General features: G+C 38.4%; 1 protein-coding gene across 1 annotated transcript in view; it reads left to right on the top strand.

The window, feature by feature from the left end:
• EML1 (EMAP like 1) overlaps window positions 1-12,589 on the top strand; it is a 218,804-nt gene extending 206,215 nt beyond the window's left edge. The window contains 5 exon segments of the mRNA XM_078150420.1: window positions 1,437-1,534; window positions 1,651-1,738; window positions 4,141-4,236; window positions 9,089-9,219; window positions 10,736-12,589. Of these exon segments, the coding sequence (XP_078006546.1) occupies window positions 1,437-1,534; window positions 1,651-1,738; window positions 4,141-4,236; window positions 9,089-9,219; window positions 10,736-10,861 (539 nt within the window). The 3' untranslated portion in view covers window positions 10,862-12,589.
• Window positions 12,590-12,896: the final 307 nt, after the last annotated feature.

Genomic DNA, 12,896 nt, shown 5'->3' with positions numbered 1-12,896 from the left:
ATAATCTGCACTGGCCACAGTACCAGAGCAAGGGCTGGACAACAGAACAAGGGAGGCTAAGCAATTTCCCCCAGGGATCTGGCTTCCATTTCTTCCTCTGTAAACTGAGAGTAGAACTGTGTGATCTAAGGGTCCGCTGAGCTCCAACATTCCATCCTCTATGATTCTAAGCTTTTCCAGCTCAATTGCTTTTCAGGTGTTTCAATTTCAGGGGTCTTGAGTCACTTTGTGTCTCTTTTAGTGTGAAATGCAACCTGATACCATGAAGAAGACTCAGGACTTGAAGTCAGTAGGCCTATATTTGAACCCTGACTGTGACCTGCGCTAGCTGTGTGACTGTGGATGAGTGGCTTAATTTCCCTGAACTTTTGTACTTTCATCTGTAGCTCAGGAGTAAGGATACTTGAGCTCTCTATCTGACAAGGTTGTTGTGAGGAAAGTCCTTTGTAGACCTTTCAAATGCTATCAAAACATGAGTTAATAACAATGTCTTCCTTAGTGACTAGTATACATTTAGCCATAGTATAAGAGAGAGAACTCTAAAAGAGCATTATCCAGTTACCACATATGCAGTGAATTCCATGTATAAGTTACTTTCTAGAAGTGTACTGAAAATTCTCTTATTTCAGACCATCAAGACACCATTAACTGAAATATCATTGGCATTTGACTAACAATTATTTATATTCTGAAGATCTAAATCTAAAGGAATGAACTAGAAATAACCCAGTCTAGAAGTCAGGGTGCCTGGTTTCTAGTCCAGACATTGCCAAAAACTAATTCTATTTTCTGAAGCCTCAGTTTCCTCATATCCCTAATAAGTTGGTTGCACTTGTTCTCTGAGGTTACTTCTAGGTTTTTATAAATCTATGATCATGGGTCATAAAATTAGATTTAGAAATTAAAAAATTAGAAGAGACCTCAAAAGCTACCTAATCCAACCCCCTGATTTTTCAGATGAAAAAACTGAGGCTTAGAGAAGTTAAGGGATTTGCCCAAGGTCATACAGCTAATAAGTGTCAGAGGCCTAAGATGGGTAAACTAAATCCCAGAGAGGTAAACTAACTGCTGAAGCTAGAATTTGAACCCAGATCTTCTGATTCCAGATTCACTGCTCTTTTTACTCCACCATAAGTGTCCAGAAGTAGCTAACATTTGAGACTAAAATGAAAGGTCAAGATAATCAGGGTGAGTTTTTTAAGCTCTGACTCTTCTGTCCCTCTTTACCAAGGATGACTAAGTGGATAATGTGCCAAAGGTAAGTTATTCCCCAGAAATAATTTATACTTTGAAAGAATCTGGTAATTATCCATAAGAGAAGAAATAATTGTCTTCAGGGGATTTTCTTTAAATCTGCTAAGGAAACTGAAATAGTGGCCTTTATAAATTTATGGTTTTATACTTGAAATGTAATTATAATGCACTTTTCTTTATAGATGGAAATTTCTTGGCAATAGGTTCACATGACAACTGCATCTATATATACGGTGTTTATGACAATGGGAGAAAATATAGTCGAATTGGCAAATGCTCAGTAAGTACCTTCTTTAGTTTGTGATAAATAAAAATGAATTATTTCCATAGTCTAACTACTTTGAATTAAAAATATATAATGGCAGTGAAACTAATAAGATTCACTTCTTTTTCTAGGGTCATTCCAGCTTTATTACTCACTTGGACTGGTCTGTTAATTCTCAGTATCTTGTGTCTAACTCAGGGGACTATGAAATTCTTTATTGTGAGTAAAATAAATTCTTTTGGGGTAGAGATGATATATGTATTTCACTCCAGGTTATTTAACAAAGATAGAAACACATTACTTTGTTATGTGACATGGGGCAAGCAGATCATCCTCCCTCTCATGACCTCAATTTCCTGATCTGCAAAATGATGTAGTTGGACAAGGTTACCTCTGAAGTTCTTTCCAGCTCTGATGTCTTATGATTCTTTCATGACAAAAATGCCTTCTGGCAGTGACATTCTATGGTCTTTGATTCTAGGGGTTTAGCGCTAATATTCCAAGGTTCTATGTTTTAGGGTCTCTTCTAACTCTTATATGATAGGAGTTTGATAGATTTGTCATTAGTAAATTAAAGCATTACATTTGGGCAAGAAAGAGAACAAAACTGTTCAAGTATGACATTAAATGTTCATTCTTTCTGAGGACAGCTCCCACTATGGCAGAGTGGGATAGTAGAGGGTCAGCTTTTGGCTCAGAAAGCCCTGGGAGTCCTGTCTAACTAACATGTACTTTCTGTGTGATCCTGAGCAAGTCATGTAACTTCTGAGTGCCCCAGGCAATTCTCTAAGATTATAAATTACAAAGCAGTTGTTGATCTGCTTTGGTTGAGGGAATCTCCTTACTAGCAGTTAACATACACCAATGAAATCACAAAAGTATGAGGCCTTGTTTGATAAGTCTTCTGCAATGTTCTCTCTAATCGATTTTAGTTGTGAGTAGACAATGATGTTAGCATAAGCAACGTACTACAAAGATCAAACACTCATGAAGTGTTGGTTAATGTTGAATGTTGTGATCAAATCAAATTTCAACAGAGCTAATATGTCACATATTTAATGTTATACATAATCTTTATTGTCCTGTATGATAATTATGCACAAATGGTGAGTGGTTCCTGTGAATGACTATGATCACCACTTTTGTAGAACTGAATCAGTCATTTCTAGAATTAGCTAGGGGGAAAGAAGAGACAAACTAGATGAATGGAGAAGCTACTTCTAAGTCCCACTAAAGTTCCATAAACTAGAGGGACCCAAATTTTTCCCTGCTTCTAGGACTCATGGACTACATACAAGAGGTACTGGCTATCAAGGATACCTGCCCCCAGATTTTGAAAGCCAGGAAAGAGCAAGGTTCACAAGTCACACTTGGATTCAAACAGGGTGCCTAGGAAATGAAAATTGGCAGCCTTGGCCATAGGCTACAAGGAGAAAGCTGGGATGAAGGGAGGTTGAAGAGCAGGAATGAATTCTTCTTTCCAGCGAGAAAGGGCATTAGTTATATAGCATGTGAGAAACTGACTGAGGGCCACAGCTTTCTTCTTTCCTCTTGCTTCTGTGGGCTGGCTTCTAGAAGCAGTGTGATATAGTAGAAAAAGTACCAGGCCTAGAGTCAAGAAACTTTGGTTTAAATACCAATTCTAATACTTATCAACTCTGTTACCTTACTCAAGGCACCTCACCTCCTGAGCCTCAATTTCTTCATCTATAAGATGGGGGAAATAATACCTACACTGCTTCCCTCACAGAGTTCGTTATAGGGAAATCACTTTACAAATTTTGATGTGCTATATAAATGTGACTCATTACAAGAAGAAATAAATTGTGTTGTTTAAGAGAAAGTCTTTGTCCCTCAAATGTCTCCCCAGCACTGATTAAAATTCAGTCAATAAGAAATTCATGTGGGTAAGCAAGACTGAGAGAATTATGAGAAGTATCTAACAGTTATTATTATCTTAATGTTAATTGTTAGTGTTCTGCTTTTCTAACACCAAATTTAAATGTGCTGAGAATGGAGATGTTGAGAAGATCCCCAATAATAGTTTACATTTACATAACATTCTCCATAAGACTCCCCCCAATCAGGTAAGCAGAGCAGATATTGTTTTCTTTTTTCTAGATAAGAAAACTGAGGCTCAGAATCATGTGGTTAGAGTAAATATTAGAAACAGGATTTGAAAGCAGGTCTTCTGACTCCAAGCCCAGTATTCTTTTCAGGACATTACACTACTTTAGGAGAAGATGGAACTAGGTAGGGGGAGAGGAAAGCCTTGGGCAGGCAGAGGACAGTGAGAAAATTGTAAACTCTAAGTGGTGTAGGAATGAGGAGGCCAGAGGATAGGAGAGGGCACAGAAAGAGAGGTGAGAACCAAACAAGAAATGGTCTTACACTTAACTATGAGTGATTTAGGTTAGGCTTTAGGGATGATTTTTAATTGGGAGTATTGGTACCACATAGGACTGATTGCTCGAGGTTGTGAAGCCCCTTTCTGAGTAGTACAGGTGGAAATTCACACCTGAGGTCACCAAAGCAAGAAATGAATCAAGTCCATTCTAATGTTTCAGCTCATCTCTTCTATTTAAAACTTAGGCCATCAATTCTTTTCTTTTCTTTTTTAGGGGTCCCTTCTGCATGTAAGCAAGTTGTAAGTGTGGAAACAACCAGAGATATAGAATGGGTTACATACACCTGTACTTTAGGATTCCATGTCTTTGGTAAGTTTCTTGTAAACTTTATTAAGCAAGAATGTTTGTCTACTCATTTTCAACTTTTTTTAATTAATGCAAACTGTTTCTCTGGGTCCTCACCTTTCTTCCCTCCACTCTCTCTTTCCTGATCTCCAAGCCAACCTGAACCACTTGCTTGCCTAAACTAACTTGTAGACCTTTCTACCCCAATTAACAATTAGGGTCAGAATTTACCACTTTGGGATCCTGGAAAATTCCAGGTGTGTGGGATGCCACTCAAATTTAAAAAAAAAACACGCAGAGGTATCCAAAGAGAAACAGAAAGTTAATTTATTATTATTATATCAAACCTCGAGATTTGGGTGTCCTTCCACGAGAATACTCTGATGAAAGGAGACACAGACAGAAGCAAAGGACCTGATTATATACCCTAATGGGCAAATTCCCCCCTCCCACCAACTGGCCACTATTTGGCTCACATTCTCAATGTCCATAGGAACTGAAAACAAAACAATGAACACAATATACATATCTATATTTCTTAGTTTGCTGAAGTAATACCAAAGAAGCAATTAAAGATGTGCAGTCAAGCTAGACACTGTACTGTATAGCCAGGTCACCATGACCGAAATATAGCAACAGGTGCATCAACAAAATACAGGGGGGGCTTCTTCAGGAGTTTCAGGCTTGGCAAACTTTAACTTAACAATGGCATAAGGGGGGGAGGGTTGAATTTCCATAAATCAGGTGATTTCTGGTAAATATTTACTCTTCTAAGAAGTTTTCACAGGACCCTCATCCCACTGAGCCTTATCCCAAACCTTAATTACACTGAGGAGTCTTCACTGGGACATCCCATTCACAGGCTACCAGGTTTATCTAGCTTCATATCTCTCCCCTGGGATTTCTACAGCCTCTTTCCTTTGAAGAACCTGAAAAATGACTGAAATTTTGTAAATCCAAATCAAGATGGACACACTAGGTGATCTTATATGATTCTCTCTATAGATTACTTAGCTACATTAGATTTAAATTCTTGAAATGGGATATTATTTCACTTCTTTATATTTCATATCTTCAAGTTCTATCAGTTCTGTCCCCCAGCATGTCATATCCGTGCCCATCTCTCAGTGGGGCCTGCTGTTAACCTATCAGGGGCAACCATCACTTTACTTTTGTCCCAGGACCATCCCCTCAAGAATTGGGTTGGGAGGCCTCCTCACCCCTAAACCTACTGTCACACATAGGGATTATGCCTTGTGTCACCAATCCATCTTTGAAAACAGGAGTACCTCAGCCCGGCAGTACCAATAAGTGCCCAGGTGAGTAGAGACCACCACTGATAACTAGGGTCTTACCCTAGTCCTTAATCCTTTCATCATTTCCTGACTCAGCAGTGTGATAGAATGGATTTGAAGACCTCCTCACTCAAGAGCCTGCTGCTTGTGGAGGCACTACCTCTTCTACAGTTTTGCTAACTCATGTAAGAAAAAACAACAGTGCCTCAGCCTTCCATAATCATCACTTACCCAGATATTGGGCTGCTGGCAATCAGGATCCCTGCCAGGACCAGGGCCTCAAACACCAAACCAAATTGGGAGCCACACACATGCTCAGATACCCAGTAGCTTCTGAGTACTGGTCATCCTGCATCATCTTGAGATGAAGCAAAGGAACTGTAACCCAGTATAAAGTTTAGTCAGGCTCCTGGGCATCTAATCAGATATTTCCCAACTCAGATACCTAACCAAATTATTCTTCTAATTCAACCTCTTCTTCCTTGATTATTGGAGAGAGAACAACAAACTGACCCTTGACCTCTCTCATTATAGTACACTGAAGGATGGCCTTAGTAAGCTGGTTCTTCCTCCAACCTCCTCCCCCCAATCTTTGTGATTCTGAGTACAAAAAAACCTCTCCCATGCTACCAGTTTCTTGTCTCTCAACTCATCCATCTCACCTCTCCTGAGTCCCTGTTCTTTTCCACCATTGCTGTTCTTTGAGCTCTCCCAAACCCTGGTTCTGTTGCTAACAAATTAAGTCTCATTCTAGACCTCTTCTTCTCACAGCCTTCTGTCTTTTCACATCCATAGAAAGATGACCCCTGTATATTTCTGGCCACTCTTTAATGTAGTAGGTCTTCTTTCTTTCTTAGTCCCCAGTACAGTGGGCCAGATGATAAGAAAGCGTACTCCTTGATCTTATTGCTTTTTTCTAAGTTATCCCTTTTGCCACCATCACTCAGCGAACTGTTTTTCGAGGTTCACTCTATTTGTATCATCCTGTTCAGATCCCTGTGGTAACTTACCAGTCTATAGGTCACTCTTTTTCATGGTCTTCCTCTCCACCCCAACTCTTTCCCTTGTGTTCAGGAACTTCAATGTACATGTTGATGGCCCCTTTAACATCTATCTAGCCACGTGGTTTATCAAACCCATATTACCACTATTCCTTGAAAGGGTGTGCTTCCATTCATAGTCCTTGTGATGCCATAGCTTCCTTCTCTGACTACCACTATGGTGTTGTCTCCCCCTTTAGAATGTGAGCCCCTTAAGGACAGGGGTTGCCTTCCTTCTCTAACGGTAATCTTAGCAGCTAGCACAGTCCCTAGCACGGAGTAGGCACTTGGTACATACTTTTTTATTCATTTATTCATTTATCTCATCAGATATATGGGTTCAATTATCATCTCTATGCAGATGACTCCCAAATACAATGTATGAATGTTATTTGTAGATTTTATATACATATATCTATATGTATGTATGTATGTATGTATGTATGCATGTATACACATAGAGATGGGGTGAGGAGGGAGTGGAGAGCAAGAGAGAGAGTGTTCAAGTCCTAATCTTTGTAGCCTGAAATCACCACCTGCCATATAGACCAGGACATTGCAAATACACGTCTAAAATCTAACTCTTCATCTCCCACCCATACTAAACAAACCTGTACCTCTAAACTTATCTAGATTGGCAAGAATGCCAACATTCCTCCAGTTTCCCCAATTTGCAACCTCCCTCATCCCCAATATGCAGGTTGCCAGGTCTTTTTTTATTTTACTGTCATAATATACCTCACATCTTTACCCTTTTTATCTGTTCCTACTGGTATCAACCTAATTCTGGCTGTCTCACCTGAACTGTTATAATAGCCTCCTATTTGGTATTTTTCCATCCTTTCTCTCTCCATTCTACCCTCCACAGAGCTGCCAAATTAATCTTCTTAAAGCACAAATCTGACCATATCACTCCACTGCTTAAAAATTTTAAGTAGCTTCCTATTTCCTTTTTAATAAATTTCAAATTTCTCAGCCAAGTATGTATAGCCTTCCTCAAACTGGATCCAGCTTACCTTTCTAAACTTATTCCATATGATCTCCCTTCATATTCACCATCTTCTAGCCAAATTAGCTTGTTTGCTATCCCTCTCTCTTTCCCTTCTTTCTCATTTCTGCTTCTTGGAACTCTTGCCTTCTGTTAGGGACGAGCTTGAGTACCATCTCCTCAGAAATCCAGAGAGCAGTGCTCTTCCCTCCCTCAAAGTATATTTATTTACTTACCTGTGCACAAGTTGCAGAATGTGTGAATGGAATGACTGTTTCCTTTTTTGTGTCTTTTTATCCTCAGGGCCTTGTATATGGTAGGAGCTTTATAAATGCCTGTTTTACTGAATTGAATAGAAATCTTTGCAAATTGGAGATGAAAGTCCTTGTCTATCCTATAAGGATGATGTGAGGGTCCAATGTACATTGTAAAAAGCACAATGTGAATATGTTGTTTCAGTTACTCAGATTTAGTTCGTTCTGATATGATATGCTTGCAAGTATAATAAAAATTGTGTAAATATATTACAGTGATGTAGAAAGGGAAAATATTAATCATTTATATATCACTTTGTAATTATTAAATGCTTTCACTTTTCATTTGCTCATTTGATCTGCCCTGGAATCCTAGGAGATAAGCAGATCAGGGATTATTATCCTCAATTTATATAATTAATCAACAGGGATTTATTAAGTGGCAGACATTGTGCTAGTAAGTGGGGATACAAACACAAAGATCGTGCCTTCCCTTAAGGAGTTTACAGTCTATATATGAAAAAACTGGGACTGATAGAGAGAAAGTGACTTGCCCGTGATCACACAGAGCTACTGAGTAACAAAAACTGGGACTTAACCTAGGTATTACAGTTTTCTAAGTCCAGTGCTCTTCCCACTGTAGCTCACAACCGTGAGACCTAGGGTTGAGTCTCCCCTGCTCCCATTCTGCCACTTAACTAGCTGTGTGGCCTCAGATCCATAATTTTCCTTCTTGAATTTCAGTTTCTCTATCTGTAAAATAAGCGGGTTGAACTATATCATCTCTAGGGTCCCTTCCAGTGCTAAGATTCTGTGACTTAAAATCTGCTTTCCAAACCAAAATGAACAAAAAAGTCTTGAGTCACTTGGAAAGATTTACCTATAGCTATTAAGTCATAAAGTAAGGGTGGGGAACCCAAAGCCTAAAAGGTCGCTTGGAATTGAATCCTTAGGGGAAAAGAAAGAGCAGCAGATGTGAAACTTTCTTCCACCCTGTGTGGCAAATGTGAGCCCAAAGGTGTCACAGGAAAGAGGCTATGGTATGACCCCTGACTCCTGTGGTTCCAAGTAGCTTTTATTTCTTGTTTGATGTTAAGAAGCCTGTCCCTCCATGATTTGTTGGAAATAGGCTAATATGGAAAGATGAAAATAGGAGTAGAGGTTGGGGTGGCATTTGCCTTTCGAAGCCCTAGATCCGAGGCAGAATGACTATATTTTTGGTAGTATTAAAGAAATGTTAGTTTTAATGGCACGAAAGAGTAAGTATATAAAATATGTCAAAACTCTGCTTTATTTCAGGAGTGTGGCCAGAAGGGTCAGATGGAACAGATATCAATGCTGTTTGTAGGTCCCACAAGAAAAAACTTTTATCAACTGGTGATGACTTTGGCAAAGTACATCTCTTCTCTTATCCCTGTTCACAGTTCAGGGTAAGGTGTTGCTTTAATAACCACGTTAATCTCATCTTTAGAAGTATTCTTCAGGAGAAATTCAGTAATTATCCAGCAAATAGGGAAGGATTGATGGCTTAGGACTTTTGGGGGTTTTTCTCTTATTTGGGTTTTGGACCCTCCCTTACTGTAAAATCTCTCTGCATATTTAGAGTCTTGGCTAGGCAACCAAGAATTTGGCAATGATTCTGCCTAAACTCAAGGATGACCCAGAGTAGAAAATCTACAGCTTGCTAAACCAACTCATACATCCTGCCCCTACAAAAACCACAAAGCATTAGAATGAATAAGAAAGATTGTGCTTAACGTTGTCATCACTGTCATTATTACTCATAAAAACAATCACTGTATATGTTACAAAATGTAAACTAGGTTGAGGTTGTTTCCATTTTTATGTCTTTATATGCCCAGTACCTTATACATAGGAACACTTAAGAATGTCCTTTACATGGAATTGGAATTGGAATTTTTGCAAATTGAAGGGAGATGAAAGCCCTAGTCTTATATAGCAATTTAAGGTTTATGACCCTGTGAGATAGCGAGTACAAATGTTATTATCTCTGTTTTACAAAGCGAGTACAAATGTTATTATCTCTGTTTTACGAATAAGGAAATGGAGAAAAGATTGAGAAGGGAACAAGCACTGATTAAGTACCAGGCACTGGGTTAAGCATTTTGAAGTATTATCTCATTTAATAGGTTTTAGACTAGATGACTTCTAAGGTCTCTTCCAACTCTGAGTTTATACTTTATAATAATTGATTGATGGAATATCATAGTATAGTGGAAACAGTGCTGGATTTGGAGTCAGAGGACTTGAGTTTGAATTCTGCCTCTTTTGCTTATCTTCCAGAGAAGCCTTTACCAATGCCCCTGAATACAGAGCTCCAGCTTATCTAGTGTATGTCTTTGTATAGAGTTGTTTTCATGTTTTTCTCCCCCATTAGACTGAGCTCTTTAACAGCTGGACTGATGTTTGCCTGTCTTTGTTTCCCTAGCATTTAGCAGAGTCCCTGGCACATAAAAGGTGCTTAATAAATATGTATTGACTGACAGACTCTCTTGTGACCTTGGGCCAATCACTTTATCTCTGTGAGCCTCAGTTTTCTCCATAAAATGTAAAAAAAAAAAGGGGGGGTGCCGCTAGGTGGCGCAGTTGATAGAGCACCAGCCCTGGAGTCAGGAGGACCTGAGTTCAGATGCAGACTCAGACACTTGACACTTACTAGCTGTGTGACCCTGGGCAAGTCACTTAACCCCAATTGCCTCAAAAAAATAATGTAGTATGATGGTCTCTGAGGTGCCTTCCTGCTCCAAATTTATGATCTCATCATTAACAGTATAGTTGTTCTGAGAACAAATATGACTGTGTTCTAGAGATAGCGCTCTGTAGACAAAGCAGGGCGCACTTCTTAATAAATGTTTGAATTAAACTGAAACATCGCCGATTATAAATGTTTTTAAAATAGTGTTTCATTTTCCTGTTGCTTCGCAGGCTCCCAGCCATGTATATGGTGGACACAGTAGTCACGTAACTAATGTAGACTTTCTATGTGAAGACAGCCATCTCATCTCCACAGGTGGAAAAGACACAAGCATTATGCAGTGGCGAGTCATGTAGCATGGACTGCAGCACTAGCACACGCTGGTAACCGTGTAAAGACGTCCTGTGTGGGCTGCATAGTGAAGACCCCTGTGTGCGGCTGAGCTTGGTCACTGTGATTGTTTTGTTTTGTTTTGTTTTTTAAAACTCTTACAAACCTCAGGAAAATTGTGCCCTCTGCCAGTTACCTTAGCTTAGTGAGTCGATATATGTCACTTTGGGGAAAACAATTTCTATTTCTTCTTTTTGTTGTATGATATATAAAACAATACATTAATATAAAAATGACTCCACAGTTTACAATACAGTGATAACAGCAAAAGTAACTGGTAAATACTTAGTAACTTTTCTATATCCTACAAAAATGGTCACAGAATGCCTTTTAAAATAGTTTATCTATAGAAATGTGTATGTTCTTTACTGATTCACCATCTACACTACATAGATCTGCCTGTTTCAAATATTTATGGTAATACTGAGGTATTGAATTGTGGCTGTTGTTGATTAACTTGTTTGAAAAGAATAAGCCAACTTAGAAGTTACCAAGTGACTGACTAGTAGAGTTGAATGCAGGCATACCACACAGAATAGAATTAAGTGGTTCCTCCAAAACAGGACACTAGGCAAAACGTTACACAGGGAATGGGTTGCATGGAAATAATCCACAATGAGGCAGAGGTGCCATGTTGCAATAGTATTGTGACATTATGGTGGGGTTTTGTTATAATGTACTAATGGACATAATTATGAAACATTGACCTTGGGGTGACATTAGTTGTGCTATGCCTTTATTTACTTTTATTTGGTTGCGTTCTTTAAGGTATGGCATTAAAGTCTCCTGGATTGGGAGAACAGGAAGAGATGATGGGATCGTTTCTCTTTTTTGTTAAGCAAATTCTATTCCAAATTAATTTAAATATATCAGCAGGGTATGCAAGTATATAACTGATTCCTATAAATTGTACTGCCTAACCAAACTAAAGCCAACCTTTTAACATGCATATAAATCATATGTTCTGTGTAACCAACCACCGCCCATTAATGGTTGAGACATGTAACCACCATAATCTGTGTATCAGTTGGCATGAAATGGCATTGTACTTGCATAGGACTTTAGCAATTCATGATAAATGGCTAAGGCTAGGCTCTACTTTTTTATGCTTACGGATATTGTATATTTGTATTTTAAGACCAAGTAGATCAAGTGAAAAAGATCTCTTTTTAAGTGTATCATAAAGCTATAGAGGAAAATGGAAGTCTTGAAAGGCTACATGAAATATTAATGTGCAACTTCTGGTCCCTGTCTTTTGTGCATGGGTGGATATTTATAGTATGAAAAAAGATTGTGGTTTGTAATGATGTAATAATGGAGTTGGCATAAATTGTCAAGAAGGCCTTATCAATTTTGATTGTGTGACACAGATTGAAATTTATTGTTTACATTGGGGAATGTATCTAAGATTTTAAAATAGAAGAGTAATTAGCAGACTCTTAAAAGATAATATTAAAATTTTTGCTTGTTCCAGACAAGTAAATGTGTTGAATTCTTTGATCTCTCCAGCACTGGTTTTTTAGAGTGGTTGATGAAACACACAAAGAATACATACATTTGGAAGCATTTTTTATTATTACATCTCTGGCCTGCTATATTGAAAGTGCAGGTCACCAATAAACATATGCATCAAAAAGGAATTAGTTTGTGTGTATCTTTACTCTCTGTCTGTTCATACAAATAAATTATTCATGATCCGGGAAACTAAAAGTGACTTTCTCATTCTCTAGATGGCTTGAAGGAAACTAAACGTATTCAGGCCTTCCTAGTAATTACTGAAATCCTTTAGTTCTTAAGATGGTAGTGTATAAATTACAGTTGATTAAATTCTGAAGTTATCCATCACCTTCATAATGTCAGTTTTCATACACAGATTGTTGGAAATCTTCCATTCACATGGATCATATGCTGTGCTTCAGGGTATTATGAACACTTGTTGGATTTCATGAGGTTGGAGATTGGTTTCAATTCTCAGGCCTTTATATATGTGGGAAAGTTATG

This window comes from Phascolarctos cinereus, unplaced genomic scaffold, assembly GCF_003287225.1.
Source record: "Phascolarctos cinereus isolate Bilbo 61053 unplaced genomic scaffold, phaCin_HiC Scaffold_2;HRSCAF=192, whole genome shotgun sequence".
NCBI lineage: Eukaryota > Metazoa > Chordata > Mammalia > Diprotodontia > Phascolarctidae > Phascolarctos > Phascolarctos cinereus.
The sequence above is the reverse complement of the archived record's forward strand: the minus strand, read 5'-3'. Positions and strand labels throughout refer to the sequence as shown.